Source organism: Anarrhichthys ocellatus, unplaced genomic scaffold (assembly GCF_004355925.1).
Source record: "Anarrhichthys ocellatus isolate YVR2014 unplaced genomic scaffold, GSC_Weel_1.0 scaffold62, whole genome shotgun sequence".
Lineage (NCBI taxonomy): Eukaryota > Metazoa > Chordata > Actinopteri > Perciformes > Anarhichadidae > Anarrhichthys > Anarrhichthys ocellatus.
In genome coordinates this window covers 1270347-1293795 of record NW_022280092.1, presented here as the reverse complement: position 1 = coordinate 1293795, position 23449 = coordinate 1270347, and the positions used below count along the sequence as shown (strand labels likewise).

General features: G+C 42.5%; 3 protein-coding genes across 5 annotated transcripts in view; 1 reads left to right on the top strand and 2 right to left on the bottom strand.

Moving 5' to 3' along the window:
• Nucleotides 1-4762: 4762 nt before the first annotated feature.
• Nucleotides 4763-15183, bottom strand: LOC116397039 (jupiter microtubule associated homolog 1). 3 transcript variants are annotated; one of them, XM_031872160.1, is made up of 5 exons: nt 15107-15183; nt 11004-11143; nt 7730-7878; nt 6808-6838; nt 4763-5348 (listed from the first exon to the last, which is right to left on the bottom strand). In XM_031872160.1, the coding sequence occupies exons 1-5, from the start codon at nt 15124-15126 to the stop codon at nt 5197-5199; spliced, it is 492 nt and encodes a 163-aa protein (XP_031728020.1). In that variant the 5' UTR covers nt 15127-15183; the 3' UTR covers nt 4763-5196. The 3 variants fall into 3 exon arrangements, with proteins under 3 accessions (XP_031728020.1, XP_031728019.1, XP_031728018.1); XM_031872159.1 differs by lacking the exon at nt 15107-15183 and adding an exon at nt 13534-13723; XM_031872158.1 differs by lacking the exon at nt 15107-15183 and adding an exon at nt 13429-13506.
• A 204-nt stretch (nt 15184-15387) lies between these two features.
• Nucleotides 15388-18512, bottom strand: LOC116397040 (small ubiquitin-related modifier 2). The gene is made up of 4 exons (XM_031872161.1): nt 18445-18512; nt 17129-17260; nt 16029-16100; nt 15388-15473 (listed from the first exon to the last, which is right to left on the bottom strand). Exons 1-4 carry the CDS (start codon nt 18463-18465, stop codon nt 15411-15413), a joined length of 288 nt encoding a protein of 95 aa, XP_031728021.1. The 5' UTR covers nt 18466-18512; the 3' UTR covers nt 15388-15410.
• A 724-nt stretch (nt 18513-19236) lies between these two features.
• nup85 (nucleoporin 85) overlaps nt 19237-23449 on the top strand; it is a 6232-nt gene continuing 2019 nt past the window's right edge. The window contains exons 1-15 of the mRNA XM_031872156.1: nt 19237-19379; nt 19733-19823; nt 19922-20078; nt 20204-20274; nt 20359-20402; nt 20537-20606; nt 20747-20868; nt 20971-21105; nt 21492-21614; nt 21740-21871; nt 21994-22100; nt 22274-22357; nt 22485-22550; nt 22704-22855; nt 22944-23061. Coding sequence (XP_031728016.1) covers nt 19347-19379; nt 19733-19823; nt 19922-20078; nt 20204-20274; nt 20359-20402; nt 20537-20606; nt 20747-20868; nt 20971-21105; nt 21492-21614; nt 21740-21871; nt 21994-22100; nt 22274-22357; nt 22485-22550; nt 22704-22855; nt 22944-23061 — 1505 coding nt within the window. The 5' untranslated portion in view covers nt 19237-19346. The remainder of the gene's footprint in view (nt 19380-19732; nt 19824-19921; nt 20079-20203; nt 20275-20358; nt 20403-20536; nt 20607-20746; nt 20869-20970; nt 21106-21491; nt 21615-21739; nt 21872-21993; nt 22101-22273; nt 22358-22484; nt 22551-22703; nt 22856-22943; nt 23062-23449) is intronic.

Sequence of the window (23449 nt, the reverse complement as noted above, 5' to 3'; positions counted from 1 at the left end):
TAAGATCCAGCTCTACAGTAAAAAGAAGAGCTTTTAATCAGTGTTGAGCTAGCTGTCACAATAGTTAAACTCCTGAAACAGGCTGTGTGTTGATAAACTTAACTGTAAAACATACTTTATGTTTTAAAGACGAGTATACAGTTGTTTGAAAAAGTGTTTGCCCCCTTCCTGATTTCTTATTTTTGCCCAGTCTCTTTCTTATGGTGGAGTCATGAACACTGACCTTAATTGAGACAAGTGAGGCCTGCAGTTCTTTGGATGTTGTTCTGGGGTCTTTTGTGACCTCTTGGATGAGTCGTCGCTGCGCTCTTGGGGTAATTTTGGTCGGCCGGCCGGCCACTCCTGGGAAGGTTCACCACTGTTCCATGTTTTCGCCATTTGTGGATAATGGCTCTCACTGTGGTTCGCTGGAGTCCCAAAGCTTTAGAAATGGCTTTGTAACCTTTTCCAGACTGATAGATCTCAATTACTTTGTTTCTCATTTGTTCCTGAATTTCTTTGGATCGCAGCATCTAGCTTTTGAGGATCTTTTGGTCTACCTCACTTTGTCAGGCAGGTCCTATTTAAGTGATTTCTTGATTGAGAACAGGTGTGGCAGTAATCAGGCCTGGGTGTGGCTAGAGACATTGAACTCAGCTTTCCTAAGATGTGATAAACCACAGTTAATTTATGTTTTAACAGGGGGGGGGCAATCACTTTTTCACACAGGGCCATGTAGGTTTGGATTTTTTTTTCCCCTTAATAATAAAAACCTTCATTTAAAAACTGCATTTTGTGTTTACTTGTGTTATCTTTGTCTAATATTTAAATTTGTTTGATGATCTGAAACATTTAAGTGTGACAAACATGCAAAAAAATAAGAAATCAGGAAGGGGGCAAACACTTTTTCACACAACTGTATATTCTGAGTAGATCATATGCAGACAGCTATGAATATAATGCCAGCTAATGGCATGTTTCATACAAAGGAGGAGAAACCACCTCACTGGCTCAGAATACAGTATCACAAGGAATGAAATTAAACAGTTGTATAAAAGGGTCGGTATGATTCTACGTAGACAGAGACAAAAAGAAATCACAGTCGTAATCCCAGAGTTACAAAAGCGTTATGAAATCTTAGACATTAAACATGTAATGAGTTTTACCTGGGCCACCCAGGGCTGTGCAGGACAAACAAAGGAAGGCTATGAGCTTCAACCAGACAACAGACATGCTGACAGTGACTGTATGAAAGAAATCACATGAAATATAAACCCTAAAAAGGAAGCGTTATAAATTGTTTTTGCTTACGCCTCAGGTTTCTTGACCAAAAGTCTTCCAACAACATCATGTGAAACTTGTGTGTGAGAATAAGATTATTTCTGCAATATGAGATTGGCAGCTCTAATCTGAACTGGAATAATAATATACACACATGGCATGAGTTGGTTTATCACCTTGACAAAAGACAGATTGTGCGTTTTAAAGATATGTTTTCCTCAGAGGTCGTATAACTCATACTTAAAGTGGAATTCAGGGAAGCTGAATATTAGACTGCTCTTCATTAAATCTCCCGAAAGCATCAGACACAAGGAAACATTAGCACTCAACAATGTTTTTGAGAGCTTGTCAATGCACATTCCACACTGAGAGTAGGTTCAAAGTTTAGCATTTAGTGTGGTGCAGTGGGTGGGAGGCCTTTGTTTTTCACTGTTTCTATTGCCCTCTAGTGGCAGAAGTGTTAACCATTTAGACAAAATACAGTTTGATGCTAAAACTCCTCTGGGCACCAATAAGTGCAGGCTGGTGTGTAAACAAATAATTAATGACAATATAGTAAAACTTACAGTTGTAAGAATATAAAATGTGTTTTCGTAAGAGAGATTAGAATTGTTGGAATTTTGTTGTTGGGGCTCGCAGCATTAACAATTTACATTTAACAAATCTCCTTTTCACGCTTAATTCCAAAATAAAGAATAATGAAAGAACAAAGAAAATTAAGCATTTCAAGTGCCTTTTACGATGCACTTCAAATCTCCACACATGAGCCTCTTTAAATCAAAACCTGAGATAAATTCTGAAATTCATTAAAAATCATATGATGAGCCAATCAAGTCAAAAACAAAACAAAATAGATACAGCATCTTTTCTGCATCAACATACTCAAAGAAAAATATCCTCCCATATATTCAGGAGTAAAATCATATAATGTGCCTATTGCTAACAAGGTTTTATAAGATGCTGACCAGTCTAGTTTGAAGCAGAAAGGACCTCAACAGACTCCATTAAGTTGTCCCTGTCCTGAGAGAATTGTAAACATCAACATCAATCACATCAATAAAAGGCTTTCATTGTCTTTGGAGATGAATTCAAAGACTACCCCCACCCCGCCTGCTCTTTCTACCTTCCTCTGGGACAGATTTAAAAAGGTCCCCGTCCATCTTCTCTCCTCCAGTCTCATCCGGTTAAAGAGAGACGACGTGAGCCGCAGCAGACACCGCAAGGATCCCTGTCCATTTGCCAACCAGTGCTTCCTGTTTAGGGCTTCTGGTGGGTGGAAAGTGTTATATTTTTGAGAGTGCCAGACAATCAGGGTCACAGAGAGGACATATTATTTCTTCATACAACAATAGCATTACTTTGGTTGTGGATTCATCATTTCAGTAGAGAAGTAATGCTGTCTTCCGCCTGGTGTTAGGATACCGAGCAACACATTAATAGTGTATTTCCTCATACAATTATCCTTTCTCCTCAATTGCTGAGTCAGTGCAGTGTGAGTGGATGGGATTATTGATCGCCTGATTGCTTGCCATGTCACTCAGAGATGACTCACCTCATTTCCATGCGCTCATATCCTTTTCCTCCTCAGAGATCTCCTGGGAACACACGAAGCCTCATCTGGAGGGCACATGGTATCAATACATTGAAGTTGCAAATGAGCACGGGTGCTAACACATTAATAACAGACATCGGTTAAATAACTCGGCATATGGCTGCGGGGGAGGAAGATGTTAATCCCCCGTCTCTCTAGAAAGATTAGCAGGATGATCAAGGGGGGGATAGACAACATAGTCTGTTTCTAATGTGGTTTTACTGATTAGCTGTTGACCTGGACTAAAGAGCAAACGCCAGGGTGGCATTTGTTTGCTACAGAGGGGGAAAAAAATAAGGAATTGTACACTAAAAATGTTACTCAAAATGAACAGTGGGTCTTCTACAGAAAAAAAAGCACCAGAGATCCGTTCTGACTCTGCGTCTTGAGGTGTATTAAAAGGAACAGGGCTTTCCCTTGTGGGTACAGCACTTACCTAAAAACAAGCCTTCATTGACTGCCCTCCAACATCCTGGCACGTCTCCAGAGCAGGAAGTTATTTTCTTGATCTTAAGTGACCTCTGCATGCCTTTCACAGCACACGAGGGCTTCAACACACCGCACTCTTCACGGGCTGCTCAGGGTTTGTCAGCTCAGGAGGGAGAGACAAAGGCCACAGTTACAGACATATGGAGCGTGCAGAATATAGTGGAAAGACCGCAGTGAGCACAGGATGAAGACTTGGATGCTCTGGGTCAGCAAGACCGTTCAAAATACCCGTCATTCCCAGATATTTCTCCATTATCACTGCTAAAAGATCCTCCAGCTTCACAGTGAGGGTCAACAATACAGGCATTCAGATCAAATCACAGAGTAAAGATGAGAGGACTCTGAATAATCAAACATGAATTCATCAACAATCAGAAGCTTTTCTATTTCACACCAACAAGGACTGAGAAGTGCATCTTTCCATCTCAGTTGGAAATACAGTAGTTCACTAGTTCAAGGACTCAATATACCGTATGATCAGGAGTCACTTCCTGGGGTTGAATTTCTATGATAATCACCCTCGTCTCTGCTACTCAGTCTAGCAGTTATAAGATAAACATGTCGGAGCATTCTGGCATCAGCATGGCTGTAACAGCTGAAGGAGTTATGTTGATAAATGCACTAAATATAGTTGACCATATCTCAAATGTGCCTTTATATATCAATAACGACAGAACTACTGTCTTCTCCAGATGCAATCATTTGAATTGGATAGAAAGTAACCAAAACAAATTTGATTTGTTACTCGTTTGTCAAATAGGAAATCTAATCGTCATGATTCACCATCTTTGTGTAGCTTTCGATTCAAGGAATAACTCAACGATACATTCTCAGAGAAACATTGAACTCTCTCTGAATATTTGAGAATATGAAAAAAAAGAAAATTTGTGAACTGCATCCAAATAAAACTCAGACTAAGACAAGCAATTCCAAATAAAGCCATCTTCGTGGTGTGCTGTTGAAGGTTATGTTTCAACAGTAACATTACATCTTAGATGAATCACTTCACCTTCTGAATCCGACTTCACAGCAAAATGCAACGCCGGTCTTAAATCAGACAGACTGCAGAGAGCCAAATATCCAGCGTGTGATGTCATGAAGAGACATGTGGGGGCGGCTTTGTGATTACTGTGGCAGATCTCCAGTCACAGAGCCCGTCTCTGCTCTCAACAGCCGCAGTTTCATCCAACAGTCTTCATCCAACTGTACTAAATAATATTCAGCTCTACGTGCTGAACTATTAATACAGATGAAAACTGAAAAGGAGAGATTTGACGTCTACATTTTTAGTAGCTTTACGTGCCTTCATCCACACTATTTCACGTCTAAACTGCAATAATCAAATTAGCTAAATAAAATATGCATCCTATCCTGTTGTATGACCGTTACCGAATATAAAAAAAAGACTCCAGCCACAGCAAATTCATATCAATCTTTATTGTATTTAGAAATCCACGCATCAAATCTTTTAATTATTTTTTCCTTTACCATTTACAACAAGGGAAGAATGAGGGACAAGCTAAACGTCATGCCTTTCCCAGCAGGCGCGATGCACTAGAGGATGGGCTGAAATGGAAGAGGGGCCGAGAGAGAGAGAGAGAGAGAGAGAGATACATAAAGTGCTTTTGTCAACAGTTTTCTTATTTTAATAGAAAAAAGGATCAAAACAAAAGGTCTGAGTGGAGGGAGAGGACACGGGGGCCCATGGACGTGACGGCGCTGAGTGCATGTGAAGTAGGGAAGGTGGTGACGAGTGGATGAGGAGGAAGAGAGCGGTGCGGGGGCATTTATCTTTTAAAATATAAAAAAAAAGCGTTCGAATGAAAAACAAAAAAACAAAAAACAAACAAGTGGTCTCAACCCAGGATGAGGCTGGACTTGCCACCGGGTGGGTTTCTTCGGCCGCCTGCGGCAGCGTTGGCATCTCCCGACGGGGCAGAGGGCTGTGTCGTCTCCTTCGGCTGCGCCTCTAGCTGCTCCTCCTCCACCTCCACGCTGTCAGGACACTCTGCAGGTGCAGCACAGAGACAACGAGGTTCAGCCGGTAAAACACACTGGGGCTGGAAGCCAAGTACAGTAGAGGAAACTGAAGCGTCCTCAACAGTTGCATTACGTTTTAGGGTAAAGATTGGTAAACTGGTTAACGGATGGAGAGGATGCAATGCCTCCATTTTAGACCGATTGTGTTAGAATTGTAGCATCTGTATAATTTCTATAAAAATAACATTTCATATGTTATTATTACAAATGTCAACAAGTCAGCCTCTGGTCCATTAGTGGCTGAATTACTGCAGGATTTGCAATTTCAAGAGGACGCAACAACGTAAATGTCACATATAAGGGCAACACCGATTTGAAAATCTTTTCTTTTTTCTCATAATGGACACTCAAATATTCTCGGCTTGACACCAGAGCGAGTGGTGCGGTTGCTGTGACAACTGCATTAAATAATGTTTTAGGAGCCTGGTGCCCCAGATTTCAGGACCACACGGGCAGCCTGTTCAGCGTGGATCCAGAAGCTCACACATCTGAACTCTCCAGGGTAGATGCACTCGTTTCTCAGGCGCCGACGAGACGCCTTCCACCACAAACGTGCGTCGTATTTATCAAACAGATGCACCCGGCTGGAGTTGCAGTTTGCATTATTTGTTTGCAAGGTGCGCCTTTCTCCACATGTTATTTAAGGGAGGATCATGCAAATAATAGGAGGAAACGTGTCAACAGAGGGCGATTATGTATTTTGCTGGATCTACTGATCAGTTTCGCTGGAAAGATTCTCACTCAACACAAAGAACTCTGTAGTACCAGAAATAAACATGCATTACATAAAGGCTTATAAATAACTAGAACCGGATTATTAGAAACAAAACCGTTATTAATGAAACAAACATCTGATAACTGTCACGCAAACTCAAAGTGGACGGTAAATTGTAGTTTGTGTTCAACTATCAATGAACTGTAAAGCAGACTAGCTTCAGTGTGTTGATAAGCTGACTGAAGTCCTTCATATTTCTATTATAATATATACTTCAAAAGCACACACACACCTTCCAATCACATTCAAAAACAGGGCAAAAATGTGAGCTTATATTTCTAAACCCTCCATTATGTGAGCAGTCAGCCACTCTTACTAACCTGCACCTGGAGGTTAATAAAAAGCCTTCCTCACTAAGTGAAGCCTGCCATCAAAGAACAGCTGCTCGACTACAGACCATCACGCCATCATGACGGGGACAAACCACATCAAAGAGATCATGTGATGTTGACTTAGAAAAGGAGAACACGTGTACTGTCTCTTTAAGAAGACAAGTAATGGACGCCAGACACATTTAGAGGCAGTGAAAGTGGAGTTACCTGATCTATTATAGTGGACCACGGAGCTACTCACTGAGTAATCTAAGTCATGCTCTGCTGTTTAGACAGAGAGACACTCACAGGCCTCTTCACAAACAGCTCGGCATACTCACCAGTATTCGCTGGTTCTTGGCCATTTTCAACCTACAATGAAAACACAAGACAAAGACATCAGATATCCTCACTGAACCAAAGGGACTTTATCACCTGCATGTAAAAATGTCTGTTTTATCTGAATCATGGTCTGCTCTGTGACAACACAGTCCATGAGACAGGTAGTGGATTAAAGCTCATTTGTGTCGTCGTCTTGTTATAACAGCTGGTTTAAAAGGCTCTGGGTATATTTTCAACCCGTCCGGAAGTCAGAATAAACCATCAGAACTTGTAAATGGTATCCTTTTACTTTGTTATTTTCATCTATAGTGGTTATTATCATAAAACATACAATTCAAATGATTAGGAAATAAAAGATTGTATTTTTGTTAATAACTTGGCATTAGTAGTTTTAATTATGTATTATACTCATACTTAGTGTTGGCATTAGTCATAATTATCTCTCTAATATCTATTTAATATTACTGTGAAAACATCTCCTTCAAACATCTGTATTTATTAAAGTTTCTCGACAGAATCGACATTTTACAAGATTACATTTCAACACCTCAAGTTAATTTAATAATTTACTTTTGCTCAATAATCCTTTTTCCATACGGATCAACAGCGGTCCATTGCACCACCAGGAACAGACTTCCTGTCTCACCGTCTCTTTATACCTCATTTAAACTGCTCAAATAGAACATTCTACCCATGTCAGTGAGCGAAGACGAAAAATTAAACCTCCACAGGGATTACAAATGTCAGTGGAGAACATCGATCAAACAACATCCTGGGTCAGTTTCAAATAGATGGATTAAGTCATCCATCCCCCAATGAATTTTCCACTGAACTGTTTAGAATGACACTTTAATCTAGGACCGTGTGCTTTTCAGCCCCCAAACTATAGGCTGTGCCTGTCGAGACTAAAGCGAGCGGTACCTCTCGTCTCTGGTTCCAGACCAAGGCAGCCCCGGAGTTGTGGATGGTAGTCAGCTCCGGCTCGGTGTTCTTGGGGAAGAGAAGAGGCTGCTGGCATCGCCTCAGCGGGGCGGAGGGCTCGCCGCACAGGGTTCCTGCAGCTTCTCCAGCTGTGATGGTGAGAGACAGACGGGGAGAGCAACGAACTAATTAAAGACCGATCAGAGTGTAATAGTCAAGTCCATTTTATTTATACTGCCTGATATCACAGATCTGCCTCAAATGGCTTTACAATCTGTACAGCATACAACACCCTCCATCTAGAAAAAACATGTCAAGAGGAAAACACAACATAGACGAGCTGAAAGCCTGTTTTATTGATCCCCCCTCCCCCCTTTTGGCCAATAGATTATTTTGAAGCGAGACAGGAAACACAGGAGACAAATGGCAAAACATGACTCAGGCTTCAAAGCAGCAGACTCATACCATATGGACACTAATCCAATTAGCTACAAAGCCCCCCCCCCCCCCGCAATGTTTCTAACCCATGAGGCAACCACGCTCACCAAAAAGATTCATCTCGTCAGATTTGACAAAACATCAGCTTTATATAAAAAGGGAATTTAACTGAAAAAAAAAATAAATAAAAAAAAAATAAAATAAATCACTGAGAACCAACAGAACAACATCAGCAAAGCCGATTGGGCGTCTGCAACAGAAACACAGTGGAACTCTTCCAGGCAGACAGCACCATTGCCAAACCTCACGTAACGCTGCAGCGCCTGTATTCTCCTTTAGCAGAAAGAGCATTAAAACCCGGCGCTTTGGCCCGCTGTGGGGAACTAAAGCCACATAAGGTAACAGCCCAGCTGTAGCCCAGAGGGCCGGGGAGCGGACAGAGCGTCTTTGTCATGAGGGGAACAACGGCTGCCGGAGAAGCGTGGGAGTGGCCATTGTTGTTAATGGAGTGAAGTGAATCAGCCCTGCTGAAAGCCTCGTTCGCTCAACAAGACCTCCTCCATTACCGGCTCCACATTTCTGAGTCTGGACGGTAAGTGGAAGACGATAAACCAGATTCATTGGCTGGACAGTGATGCATTATGTTATCATCACCACAACACATATCCTTCTACTTAGCCGTATAGATCTCCTGGGGCCGAGATATAAATGCATGTTGACGCTAACGTCATTGGACAAACGAGCTTGAAGGCAGAAACGACAACCATGCTGCTGCTGCTGCTGCTGGTGGTCTCGGCTTCTTCTTGGATTTCAGAGGGGTCCTCGTGTGGCCCGATGCCGAGGACACTTGAGCAAACCAACAGCTCTGGTATCTGAAAATCCTGACAAACAACCTGCCAACGGCTCCGGCTAACACGTCAGCATAAACATAACACCAGCACATTCCTACAGTTGAACTGACACAACAGTCATAACGCTCATCAGAAGATGTTTTAAGACCCTGACCAACTTTAAGAGTTCGCTTCACACACTCTCAAGACAAATCACAAAGAAATGAAATCTCCCTTGGTCCTAGTGGAAGATATTTTTAGATTAATTTACTCTGATTTTCAGATTCTAAGGCTTCTGTCATCACCCCAACATGATTATGAAATGTCATTGATCAAAGCAGAAGTTATGCACTCGTCACTCAATTCACATCACATCGTGTGAACAGTTTTTCATTGGAAATACTTTTTAAAAGGAACAATCCCTATAAAAACTGTTCCGTGATACAGATTCAGTCTTTACTGTCCTCTGAAGAGGAAATGTGCTTTCACAGTCGTGCAAAAACACTCAACAACAAGAACGTCAACACAAGTCTTCTAGTGTGCCCAGGCTGTTATGCCTGAAGGCACAAAACTCCTCCCAATGCAAGTTTCTCATGCAAAGCAGTCGTCCATATCTGCTGCCAGAGGGCACGAGGGTGAAGCAAGAGTTTGGGGGGGGGGGGGCAGGGGTCGTGTGCTATGGTTAGAGCTCTGAGAGTTGTGGCGGTGTCATCGAGAGCCGGCAGGTTGGAGGCCAAGTATTCAAGAAGATATGTTGGTGAAAATCAGGAGCTTGTTTCTATCGGTGAGGGGAAGCATGGGGGAACTAGCAGGTGGATGGTGAGGTCTATAGAGCTTCCTAGCTCTGTTAGTGTACACAATGTTGCCATATATTGTCCAACTATAACCAGACTAACAGCTATACCCAGGCTGACGCATGGATGAGTCCTGCAGGACAGTATTCATACTTAAAAAGGATCTACCCAGGCCGGTCTGTTCGTCTATACTAGGGAGTTCACAGGGAGGCCAGACAGATCGCACAATGCTTATAAAACCTGTTATGGTAATAAATCGTGCTCCATTCAGGCAGAGACAATTATCCTCATCCAGTTGTATCCGTTAAAGGGGGAAGCTATGAGAAGGCTCTCCTGAACTCGACTCAAGTGGAACAATGCGGGCAGGAAAAAGGCCGTTACTGTCAGCAGCTGCTGTCCATAAAGGTCAGAGGCTGAACTAATGATTTTAGGGTAAATTCTTCACTGTTCACACATCCAGAAATCATAATGCACCATGTAAACTGTTTCCCACAGAGTGACCAGTGTGAAGACATGTGATCACCGGCTCGTGAGGAACTTCACGGCCTCGAGCAGGAATGGAATCCTACTGCTGCGGGGACTCAACCTTCCTCTTTCTGCACGGCGACTGGAGCTGGCTCCAAATCCACATCCTCATCACGAGCAATCAGGATAACGCATACTTAAGCTGAGAATGAATTATTCATTTGGCTAAATACTGGCAGGCACATGTCAGACTATATTCATTTTTCATTCGAGCCTCAGTGGCTGCATGTTTGGCAGTGACCGTGACACTTTATACATCAGTTAAACTGCCGCTCACAGGTCCCGTATCGCCTACTGCTGCATTTGCCTTCCTCTCCTCGTGTACCCAAAAGCAAAACGTCCCTCGTGTCTGTACAAGGCCACACGTTTCACCGACTGACACGTTTTTATACTGACCTATTTCTTTCCGTTGAGGGCTGATCCTCATCCCCATCCAACAAAGCCTAGCTTCAAATTACCCTTATCCCAGTGCTCTTTCACTTGTGGGATGTTCTTTCTGACAACCTAAATGGAAAAATACGCAACACTCTAGTTTGTATCTTTTCCACGGTCACCTGAGAAAAATTAAGTCCATGTTGCTTTTCCCCTGGTGCCAAACTCAAACAACTTGTAAATCTAAACCCGATTGGTATTGTCACATGGAAAAATGAATCAAGATGGGGTTAAAGTGATATTAGATTGAGTTACTGGGTGGATTGTTCCTCCGATGAGCATGGAGGTCTTCGGGTTCTGCAAAGATGTTGGAGACCATCTTGTCCTTGCGGGGAGTCGAGTCGCCGTCTGCGCCGAAGGAAATGCTGGAAGCCCCGCCTGGCGGCCGTAGTACCCTAAGGAGCAACAAATCACGGGTCATCATATCATTTCATTGACATCGGGCTACCATCCCCCACTATTTAGGCCAAACTAAAACACAGGGCCTTCATGTCACATGCCGCTGATCAGCTGCACAGTGCAAAAAAAAAAATCAATAGTCAAATATAACATGACGCCTTAAGCTACTTGCAGCTTTCTCGCTGCTCCACCCTAACCCTTTTATAAACATACCACACACAAAAACCACACAGGCTACCAGCAAGGTCTCCGCTCTCTAAGCCCCGGCTGTCAGCCCGTCAGACAGACAATCTCTGCCCTGCAGCTGACTCCAGTCACAAATAATCAAAGAGGGTAGCGGGCTGGCCGCTGCCTCACCTCGCCGCAGATTCCTTTGCAGTGACAACACGAAGGCGTTGGTGTCGGTTCCTGGTCGCCTTGTAGTGTCATTATTTTATGAGTAAATCAAACATGACGCCCCTTCTGGGTCAACGTCACACAATAGAGGTGAAAAGTCTGATGTGTACAGCTAATATAGGTCACCTAATAAAATAGGCTGTTCTAGGACAATATAGAAATGCTGCATGCGGAACCAATGCATGGTAAACAAAGCACACTATCCACCCGACATTACTACACAAGCTCAACAAAAGGGGACGCGATAAGGAAGACCGCTTTTCCTCGCTGTGCTGAAGGACAGTCAGGGTGTGTTTGCAGAGCCCCTGCTTGACCCCTCCCTCTTTTTCCAGCAAACTCTCCTCTCCTGTAGCCACCAGCTGACACACACTGAGCAGCTGTCTGAGGGCCAGGCCGGGCAGATGCTCGAAGCAAAACTACAAAAGAAAAGCAACTGCATTGGCGTGGATTTTCTAAATTAATTCTTGTATACACACACACACACACATACTCGTGGCTGTGACAGTAATGCCTAAAGCAGACTTCACCTCCTGGCCAGCGAAGGATGAGCTCATGCTTTCCACTCGGATTGCGATTGGGGGGGGTGGGGGGGGGAGCTTTTAGCTGCCTGGCAGCAGACCCCACCCTAGAATGAAACTGCAAATAATACCAATAAAAAAAGGGCATTAATGATTAGAAGCTGGAGGTTCAGCCTCAGGGCCGGCGGAGCTAGGGCAGATCTAGCTGAGCTCAAAAAGCCCAAAGATCTGCATGTCTGATAAGAGAAGGGTGGGAGGCTTTTTGATGGCCTACTAAAGATTTTAGCTTAATTCTGCTCAAGTAGCTGCTGCACGGATCCCTCTGGTCGGCTAGCATCAGAAATGACCAGCAACTCGTAAAAAAAAAAAAAAGGGTCTGTAAAAAAAAAAAAAAAAAAGGAGCAAAAGCAAAGAGCTAAGGGAAGATTTACAGGCTTATCGAGCGCAAAGCCCCCACCCAAGGCCTCACATCATCAGAAAACAGCATGCGACTTCAAAACGCTTAATGACCGACAGACACTTGACATGCTCACGATAAGCAAAAGGCGAATAAGAATAGTTTTACTCAGAAATCGGGCTTGTATGCCCTAAAAATCACGACCCATTAAAGGCCTTTTCTCTGCATTGTTTTTCACTGCAGAGGGGCAGGAATGCATCCCGACGAGACGCATCACTTACTGGAGAGCCGCGTCTGCGTGCCTGGAGGATGAGTGGCCCTCTTAAGGTGTTTTAAAAAAAAAAAAGATTTAACCGATATTATTCGTCAGATGATGTAGTCTATTGAAACTACAAATGGAGTTTCTCCAAACCTCCATTCGCCCTAACCAACAACGAGCCATATCGAGTGATAATGACATATGCAGACACAAGTCTCGTCTACGATTCTTCCTGCAATCAATCAATCAACATTATCATCACATATCTGGACTCTCTCTCGCCTCTGAGCTTTAACGTTACACTTTTTTTTACTTATATTGAAAAATGGCTGCAAAAAAAAAAAAAACAGTTAATAGATTGGGTAGATTAGTAGCTAGCAACTCCGAACAACAGCACATTTAGAAATCACCGCAGGAGAGGAGCTGGGACTTGAAGAACAAATTAAAAAGTTTTTTTTTTTTTTTTGGTATGAACCACAGCTAGTTAAAAGCAGGGTTAACGTTAGGTAACGGCAGCTTTGACCATTTCTCCATTTCCTCCCTTCTTCTCAAACCCGCATGTCTAATTAACGCTATCCTACAACGCCCAGACAGGCTAACCTAGCTAAAAGCTACGTAGAGCATCAGTCAGCCATTAAGATTAACTTAATTAGCAAGACTATGTGACAGTTTCTCTAAATCCAGCGGGCTAACGTGAGGTAGCAGGCTTGCCTTGAAGCAGAAAAGAGGCGTTTGCTAGCTGAGAGGCTTGACCGCATCACACTTCTTTTGTTCCTCCGCGAAAGGTTTTCAGCTCTTTCCATTCTTTCTTTTTACCTGGAGCTGCTTTTAGAACCAGGCTCCATTCCTTTGTAGGTGGTTGTCGTCGTCATCTTCGTGGAGTATTTCGACGCCTTGGCGGTGACAAATAAGTCAAAGAGAAACTAGCGAAAGAAACAGTCCTCCTTCTTTCCCCGCAGAGCTGCGACGGGATGTAGACTCCACCCGACACTGAAGCGCACAGCGACGACCAGATCCCTTAGTTCTGCGGGTGCCAGCCCACGAGACCCAGCCCACCAGCGTTCGGCCAGCTCTGATTGGATAGAACGTCACAGAACTACTCTCTGATTGGACAGAACCTCAGCGATCGCCTCTCTCGATGATGGCAGGTCTCAGACAGTAGAGTCCACATCCCTGCTATCTAATCTATTAGCATTGATCATGAAATATTTCAAACTGCAATGTAAGGGTAAAGAAAAACGCAACTTTGTCCTCAAGCTATCTTGGTTCAAATATCTTGTGTTGTCCCAGTTTTACAAATGTATTTCATATATTTATATGCGTTTCTGCCCAAAAGAGGGTCCAGCAACCACATTGAAAAGCCAGACAAAATTAGTGGAAGTTTAAAAAAAGGACAATAGCTTTATTTTAACAAGCATCTTAATAGACAATACAGATGTTTATTTAAGGGGAGACACCCCAGGTGAATAAGGTAAAAATGTTTGACTGACATATATCATCATGAAACTTCCCGAGTTGATTGTTTATATTAAGGCAATACATTTCTTTTTATTACAAGTTTTCAGAAACATTATTTTAAATATGCAAATGAGGCATTACCTTAATAAATATGTGCTAATTTGCAAAAAAAAAAAAAAAAAAAAAAAAGCCAGGTTAAAAATTCATGTTTCATTTTGTTGACATGTTGACATGTCACTCTATAAATCAGAAAATACTGTCAACAGCCATAAAAAAAAATAAAATGTCACCATGTTTTTGAGGAATAAGATGTTCTACAAATCAGGCTATGAAGGATATATGAACAAACCCGTCTTTAGAAAAACTTTCAGAATATAGAACGGAATAAAAATGGAAACTTTGGTGTATGCAAGTCTGATGGAGATTTCTGGTTCACTGTATGAGAGACATGTATTGTAAAATTCCATACATTTTAAAAGACAATACAGGTAAAGAGGGCAAAACATTTTCTGACATTTCATTTTAAAATAAGCAAATGAGACTATCTATTTCTAACTTTTTAGGAGAAAGTGATGTAAAATAAACACCTAAATGTGTTTTTTGGATGGTTTTGTTTCCACTAGTCTGAAATCAGACACGTTATGGAAGCAAAATAGCCCAAATTCTCAAAATTGATTAGTGCATAAAAAACAATGTTTTTGCCCGGGGGTGTCTCTCCTTAACTGAGACGTCCCTTCAGGCTTCCCAAAACATAAAGCGTGGCTGAGTCAAACGACTAACGAAACATTCCTTCACACGTCTACCACTATATAAAAATGTATAAAATCAAGTATTTTTGTACTGAAGATAATTAAATGACAATGCAGCCCCATTCCCAAACTGGGTATACTGTTCCCTACAGAACTACAGAACATATATTGTGGACACTTACCAAGCCGAGCCCAACAACATTAGCTCAGTTGTGTTGCGTTCATTCTCCCTCCGTCACAAGTCCTATCTGTCTGCAGCCCTCGACCACAATACAGCATGAACAAACAAAACCTGGGTGTGGTTCATGTACAAACACAGAAAAGTAACACGGGTAAGAACGACAAACACTATACAGCAGTTGTGTGTAGTGCAGAGAAAATGAGAACTTCTTCTGCATGGAGACCTGTTGAAGCGGCCGCTGTCTATCACAGGCCGGGGAGGTTGATTGTGTTAAGAAGGAACAATGGTGAAGCATTTGCGGTTGATTAAATGAGGCCTCCAGTCTGTTGTTGAAACACGTCAATTGTATCTTCATCTTCCATTTCCAACTGTTAAGAGAAAGAAAAAAGAAGTTACACAAGCACTTGTCACATGACTTTGATAAGCCTGAAGTTATGTGCAATCTCTTTGCTACATTTCATACACAGTTGGTCTGCATCTTCCAAGATAAATTGGGTTTATTTGGCAAACGTTGTAAAGTGGGAGGAGATGTTGCAGTTACATGTTATGAGCCTCGGGGCTGAGATCGGGCTTTATTCAAGCTTAAATTTGTTGTTTGCATCGGCAAAATGGCCCCATTTAAACATTAAGCCAGGCTTGCACAGCATTGCAATAAAATGGCATAACATGCAAGTTGTGCGTACTCCAGCCATTAACTGCAGCAAGTACGTTTCTGTTTAAGGTGTCAAATACTATCACATAATTACTTCATTTCTATAGCGTATTTAACATCGCAGAGGGTAGAAAGGGAATATCAAAAATCCAGAGGACCAGTTCGAGCTTGAAAGGGTCTGAAATACGCATGCCTTTCTGGATAAGTGACACGTGAGGAAGTGCATGGCGCTTATCCAGTCTGTTTTGGGTATTAACTCATTGTCTCTTACCTGCGATGGTGTGTCCGTCTCATTTACTGGCTGCCCGTCAAACCTGAACCTGATTTGCCTCATTGAAAGTCCCTGGAGAGACAAACGCATACAACGATTGTTGTAAATCAAAAGACTCATTATTCCCATTCCTTGATATGAATTGTAAAACAGACGGTGCTGATCAGGTGACTTTGACCAACTCTTTAAACGTTCCGCAGCCTAATGGACAGAAGGCGGACAGCTTCCGGGTGAAGTTAACTCTCTAACAATGATGAACTTCATGATGAGTTCACCAGCAAAACAGAGATTTCACTGTGTAAAAAAAACGAGACGCCTGATAAACGCGTCTCTTTTCTGGCCGTCTAAGGAACAGACAAAGCAGAGCTTCCATTCCTCAAGAGAGTTAAACCTCATTTGACTTTCAGATACAGAATAATATCAGAGGCTGATATTGGATACTCTCTCAACTTTCTGAAATAGATACTTCAGTATGTGAAAGTTATCAAACCTCAACATTGTTTTCGTTGCCATGCGATCACTCTGTAGCTCTGACTGCATGCCATAGAGCAGAACTGGATCATAGCCAATACACTATGAACAATACCTCTTTGAGGGAACAAATGACCTGATGAATAACTCCCTAGTGAGTCTCTTCTGGCTTTTATTTAAGTCCGACCTTTTAGCAGACTGCAATGTCTTTCGATGGCTGTTGGGCAAAACTTTAATTTCTCTAACATCCTGACTCGGACTTAAAAGTCTGTCGTTAACTGAAGTATTTGTGTGAAATAAAAACCACAGTTACACACTTAACGTAACTAACTAACTAACTACCTACCGAACGCTGGCCGTTTGTGTCTTCAAACAAGACTAAACATGTGCATGCTTCAGAGAGGTTGCTTTGAGCCATCGATACAATTCAAATAATTATTTCCATATGATGTCAAAGCAGCACAACTTAGCAACATAGCTCTTCTAAGCCTCGCTCCACACCGTCCAAACATTTTGGAAAGACGACTACAAGGCTTCTCTGCTACAGTTTGCCAAAAAACATTCCACTCTGATTCCACATTTTCTTAGCGGCTGCTATGAAGATATGCAGGTATTGAGCAACCACCCACCTGTCTGTCGCAGTAGGCCTTCATGAGTTTGATGAGCGGCGTGTGTCTTTTGATCTTGAACTGCACTATCGATCCATCCTGACCCGCTACCTTCAGGTTGATGTGTTCGTTGTTTTCTGTCTTGACCGATTCCTGATCGACAAAGTCAGGGAGAGAAAAAAACAAAACAGTTAACACGGCCATGCAGGGAACCAGAGCGGATTAATCAGATTGACTGTTGGCTTAGATATGCAGATGTGATCCGCCACAAACACGGTTCATTTCTGGGTTACAGCTTCACAGATGTAAAGAACTGCATGTGTCTCTTCTTGTTCCAGAGCTGCAATCTTAAGTCATCTTTGTCACAAACCACAGTAAGTCGTTATTGTTTGTTGATTGATTTAGGGTGATTGATTGATTAGTAATAAAAGATGAAACATCAACAGTGAATGAAGAGCAACAGGTAACAGGTGTAACATGTCATTAAGGTAAGTAGAGCAGTATGAGTATATTTATACTGTGACGCTTTGACTTATAAACCTTCTACTCAGGCAGATATCTCTTTAGTACCGTTGACGACAATGTTGCAAATATCATTAAATATGCAAGATTTTTGCATTAATGTGATGAAATTATTAATCCACTTATGTGTTTTAGTAAACAGTTTTAATGGCCTGGGGCATATGAAATTGTATCATCAGCAAAACAAATGGACATTAAATTATTGATTAGGAAGAACTATGTTATTTAGGTATTATGTAAACAGCAATGGACCAAGGATGGACCCCTTCCTGATGGTAAACTGGCTTGACTGAGAACCATTATAGATGCAATATTGTCTTTATCACTTTAATGTTGCAGCTGGTAAAGGTGGAGCTCTGCTGGGAAACCTGATCCGTAATAGCATATCATAATCTATTGGTTGTATTGTATTTCATATTGATGATCTGAATCTACAAAGTAACTAATGTGTCAAACAAATGGAGTAAAAAGTATAATATTTCCCTCTGAGATGTAGTGAAGTAGAAATAGAAAGTGAACACACACACATGCTATTAACATCAAAAGTCTCTCTCTCTCTCTCACTCACTCACTAGTAAATAAACTCAGCCACTCGCGCTGGTTGGCTGTGTGATCAAGCAGAAAGCGATGTGCGCGCCTGTGAATGCGCGTTCACAAACCTTCCGGTCTATCAAAGTAGGTACAGCGAGTAGTTCAAATTTCGCTCTCAACTTTATCAATGCAAAACAGAACATGTGGACATTTTCCCATGAGTTCCTATGACACAGGTCTGGTGGAATAAAAGAGTATTTTTGACACAATGTGAAGATACTCACCTTTGGTTTTTCATCAGCCATGGTCACTCTTTTGGCGCTTCTCTACGCTGCCACACAAAGAATACGGGTGCGCGCACGTACTCGCTCCCGTTTAAAATATTCCAACCAAACGTGCGCGTCCACGCACCAGTGCGCGTCCACAGTGCCGGGCTGTGATTGGCTACACGTGATCACGAGGATGAAAGCGCGGTCTGGGCATGGGCGGGAGAGTCCCAATGCGCGTGCCAGGGGCACTCAGCACCACGTGCACGCGCACAGCTATGTTTTTTCCTTTTGTTGTCAGGAATGTGTCGGTTCAGTTAACCCACAACATGCACCTCCTCACACTGCTGACCTCTCCTCAGTCCTCAGCCAGCATCACTAGACAGTACATTACACTTACCGCACTTATTCTTCTTTCTTATTTTTAACTCTATAAATCCCAGCGGCCATCTTGTTTTTCTCTCTGATGATGAAGATGCGCTTCTTTATTAAATTATTTCATATATATAAGAATGTGTGTACTTGCATGTAAATAAAATCAAAACACTGATTCTTAATCTAGTGAAAACGTGTGTTTGTGCGTGGATAACAGAACATATCTAGACAATTCATTAATTGATGTCCTGTATGTGAACCCAGATGTATTGATCATATGTTGTTCATTTAAGTATGTATGTCTTATATACAGTCCATGGTCGGGACGAAACCACACAATGAGCCACATACAAAGCAGATGTAAAAACCACCGTACAGGCAGGAGAACGGCCAGCTCCTAGCGTGACGTCATCACCACTGCGCGGTCAGGGGCCTTCGAATGAATGAGTGAGGCGCGCGAGAGGACCTGTAGTTCATGTGGTGGAGTGTTTACAGCTGAATAGTTGTTCATTTATAATATATTGTGTCTATAATATCGGTCTCTGATGGAGGAGGTAGACGTGGAGCCGGCGGTCACAGTGAGTAGCCCGCTGTAGATGAATCCTCTCTCTTTTCTCGCACTGAATAGCATTGCTAACTAGCTTAACTCTATCGCAACAACACAACTAATCAAGCTACGTTGAATTATGATATAAACAGAGAAAGTCCCATAACGTGTGTGAGACACATTAAAGGTTAATAACATAAATATATACGTCCTAAATAAAAAGCAGGAAGAACATCGCGGATACAATGAACACTAGTTTGTTAGAAAGTATTCTAACTAAATCATTGGATGATTAAATTAGTAACTTAATTTAAGTTAAAACGTTGGAAATTTGGCTTTCTGTCACCTGTTTTGATGACAAATGTCTCTCTTCTTTAAATGCAGAATATTCCTGCAGCCAGTGACGGGAAGCATTTGGGATTTGCATGGGGTCCAGGTGACATCCTCGTGTATGAGACCCTTTACAAAGCATCAGGTATGTGTAGATGTTGATACAAGCCCCTCTCTATGTTTCCGCCCTCTGCTGCCCCTCTCCCTCGTCCCTAATGTTGCCGTCCGTGTCTTTATTTTCAGATGCTAAAGGATCATGCTGCTCCTTCATCCATGAAGTCAGGAAAGATGAGGATATATACTCCCCCATTTTACGCAAACTCTTCAATGAGTCGCATCACATCTTTGTTGGCCTGCAGACGATTAGAGAGGACCTCCCCAGCAAGAACAAGAAACCCCAGTAAGGCGACACCTCTGTTTCTGTGCATGTCACTATGTTTTCACATAAACCTTTGTTATAAAAGGCAGACGAAGCACCCGCAGAAAGGATTGGATATCATGATCTGTCTCCATCTTGCTCCTTAGATTTGTCAGCATCAGTAAAAACTACAGATCCGTGATACGAGCCTGTATGGAGGAGCTTCAGCAAGTCGCAGGTCAGAATTCTCAAATGTAATTTTAATATTTTGATCTTCACTGTGAATATTCTGAAATAATCACATTTCTCTCTTTTTCTGCAGTTTCTACAAAAGATGCAGAAATAGCGACGCAATATGGAAATCAGGTATGTACTGAGCCATTACATCCTTATGTGAGATGCAGACATAATGCACATACAGGATGCAATCTGTGTATTAGTTTAGAGTAGAGCTCGGCAGTAATTCAAGAACAACCTCTGCCTCTGTGTTGGTGTTACAGGTGTCCATTCTGTTGGCCATAGAACTGATCTGGAATCTGTGTGAAGTGCTGTTCATTGATGCTGCTCCTGGTTAGAGTTTGACTTTGTGCTTGTCGTTAATCTCCCTTCGTGTCTTTGGAATACATTTTATAATTTGACTTTGGAGATTACGAAAGCACCCAAACAAACTGTGTGTGTGTGTGTGTGCGTGTGTCTGTCTGTGTCCTCAGCGGGTTCCCTGTTACTCCACCTCCTCGACTGGGTAAGGCTACATAAGGCTGATGTGGATGAGAAGGCCAGAGAAGTGCTGCAAAGTGAGAGCCCTGCTGAGCACCACGACTACTGGGATGTGGTAGGTGCAGCACACACACACACACACACACACACGCACACCTCGCCCTAGTTTTGAGGGTGAACTCTCAGTTATCTCACGTTTTGTATCTGTGCTGTGCAGGTGGTGAGTTATGTGCTGCAGGGCAGGTTGGAAGAAGCCAGACAGATGCTGGTGAAGCAGGCCACCCTGCAGCCTGCTGCCAGGAACATGTACAAGCTGATGGACACTTTGCTCAGCAAGATGCCATTCTACAACGTAAGATCATCTTTCAGCCGTTTATCTCTCAGAGCAGTTTTAGTCTGCCGTGGCGAGATGATATCTGCATCTCATTTTCAATTCTTACTCGCCAGAAGTATGTCACACGATGGTTTGATCTCAGCTTAGTGTGTGTAGATGGCCAAACAATGTGCTGCTACTGACATTTAACATTTAATTCTTTAAATATGTATTTGGCTTATGATGTGGATAAAAAGAGACAGTTCCTGACCAGCACCCCTCCCTTGCTTCACAGATATCATACTTGCGTTATGTTCTTAAACACTGGGGGACTTTTGCATTATTCAAACTTAATTGCAGCTCATGAACCAACCAATAGAGACTTTATCTTTTCTTTTTTTTTTAAACTCTATGATGATCATTAGCCTGGTGGCACTCAGACGCTGACAGAGTTTGATGTGAAGTGGAGACACTGGCATGACGAGGTGAACCGCTGCCTGCAGGACAACTCGTTCGCCAGCAATCAACACCTGGAGATCCTCTGCAAGGTCAGAGCCCTCAGTAGAATATGTAAAATGACATCTTTAGTAGAAGCAATGAGAAGTCCTGTTTTAAGATATAAAATCTGTACATTAACACCTTTTCCGTCCTGCGTTTTGTCATGTAATGTTAGATCCTAGTGGGGGATGAAGACACGTTGCTGGATCACAAGGACCTCCTGAGCACATGGTACCACTTCCTGGTCACTAGACTGCTCTTCTGCCACCCCACGGTCAAACCCACCGAGTTACATTACTACGCACAGGTACACTATACTAACTGCTGCTGCACCACTCGGCATTCATGTTCTCTGCTACTGCGTCCCTGTTATTTACTGTCTGTCTTTGCGTGTGTGTGTGTGTGTGTGTGTCTGTGCGTGCGCTGCAGTCATGCATGACGATGTTTCTAGACTTGAGGAGCGTCCCAGAGCCCCTGGACAACATCTTGCTGGCTGCCTTTGAGTTTGACATCCATCAGGTCATCAAAGACTGCAGGTAACATGCAAAATTACATCCATCTATCTATCTATCTATCTATATATATCTCTATATATATATATATATATATATATATATATATATATATATATATATATATATACAGTACAAGCCACATTCGTGTTTAAACTTGAACTCTTTCCTAATCTCTCCACCACGTGTCTCATCAGCATTGCTCTCAACAACTGGTGGTTTGTGGCCCATTTGACGGATCTGTTGGATCATTGCAAACTCCTCCAGTCTCACAATCTGCAGTAAGGACTCTGTTCAGCTGCCTTTGTACATGCATACAGTCTTAATCTGGAGATAACAAGACTGCACACTTTATTCATCTAACATCTATGTGTGTGTGTGTGTGTGTGTGTGTGTGTGTATGTTCAGCTTTGGCTCCAACTTGAGAGAGTTTCTCCTGTTGGAATATGCTTCTGGTCTCTTCACTCATCACAGGTACATTTTATTTCAGTTACTAATCATCCTCATGGTGTAGAAATGACGTAGTGTATTAAATTACATTAGTCTCTGCCCTAGAAGGTGTCAGCACAGTTGGAACTCTACAGTCGCCTCATCTTATACGATGTTTTTGTGTGTTTGTGTGTTCAGTCTGTGGCAGTTGGCCGTGGACTACTTTGACCACTGCCCAGAGTTCGGCCGTGTCTACCTGGAGCTGCAGATTGAGCGCGTTCCTTTAGACACAGAGCGCAAAGCCCTCAAGGTGCTCCGGATCTGTGAGCAGAGGCAAATGTCCGAGCAAGGTACCGCTTACACAAACGTTAATTCTGCTGTGTGTTTATCCCAATGCGATAGGAAGTTAAACCTTTTTAATTCCTTGTCGTCCTCCAGTGCGGAGTATCTGTAAGATCATGGCTATGCGGGCGCTGAGGAACAACAGACTGGGCTCTGCTCTCTCCTGGAGCATCAGGGCCAAAGATGCTGCCTTTGCCACGCTCATTTCAGAGAGGTTAGTTCCCCGAACAACATTTCTTCTGCAAGATGTTGCATTTAAAAAAACCCTTTTGACTTATTGGAGAGAGGTGTATCTTGTTCTCGTCAACACTGCTTCCACCATGGACTCTGAAGAGCAGCCCTTCTGCAGGCATGTTGTAATCACGCTCTTATAATCTGCCTCAACCCTCAAGTTCAGATGAATCTTCTGAGATGATATTTCTTGAGTTGATCACTCTTAAAGACAACTAAAGTACAGTGAATAAGTACATGTGGTTTGTGATTTGAGGTCTAAATTGCAGCTTGCTGGTCTCTTTGTGAAAGCACTTGAGGTTGTTTTCTTTCCAAGTGATTTTAAAAGTGTGTGTGTGTGTGTGTGTGTGTGTGTGTGTGTGTGTGTGTGA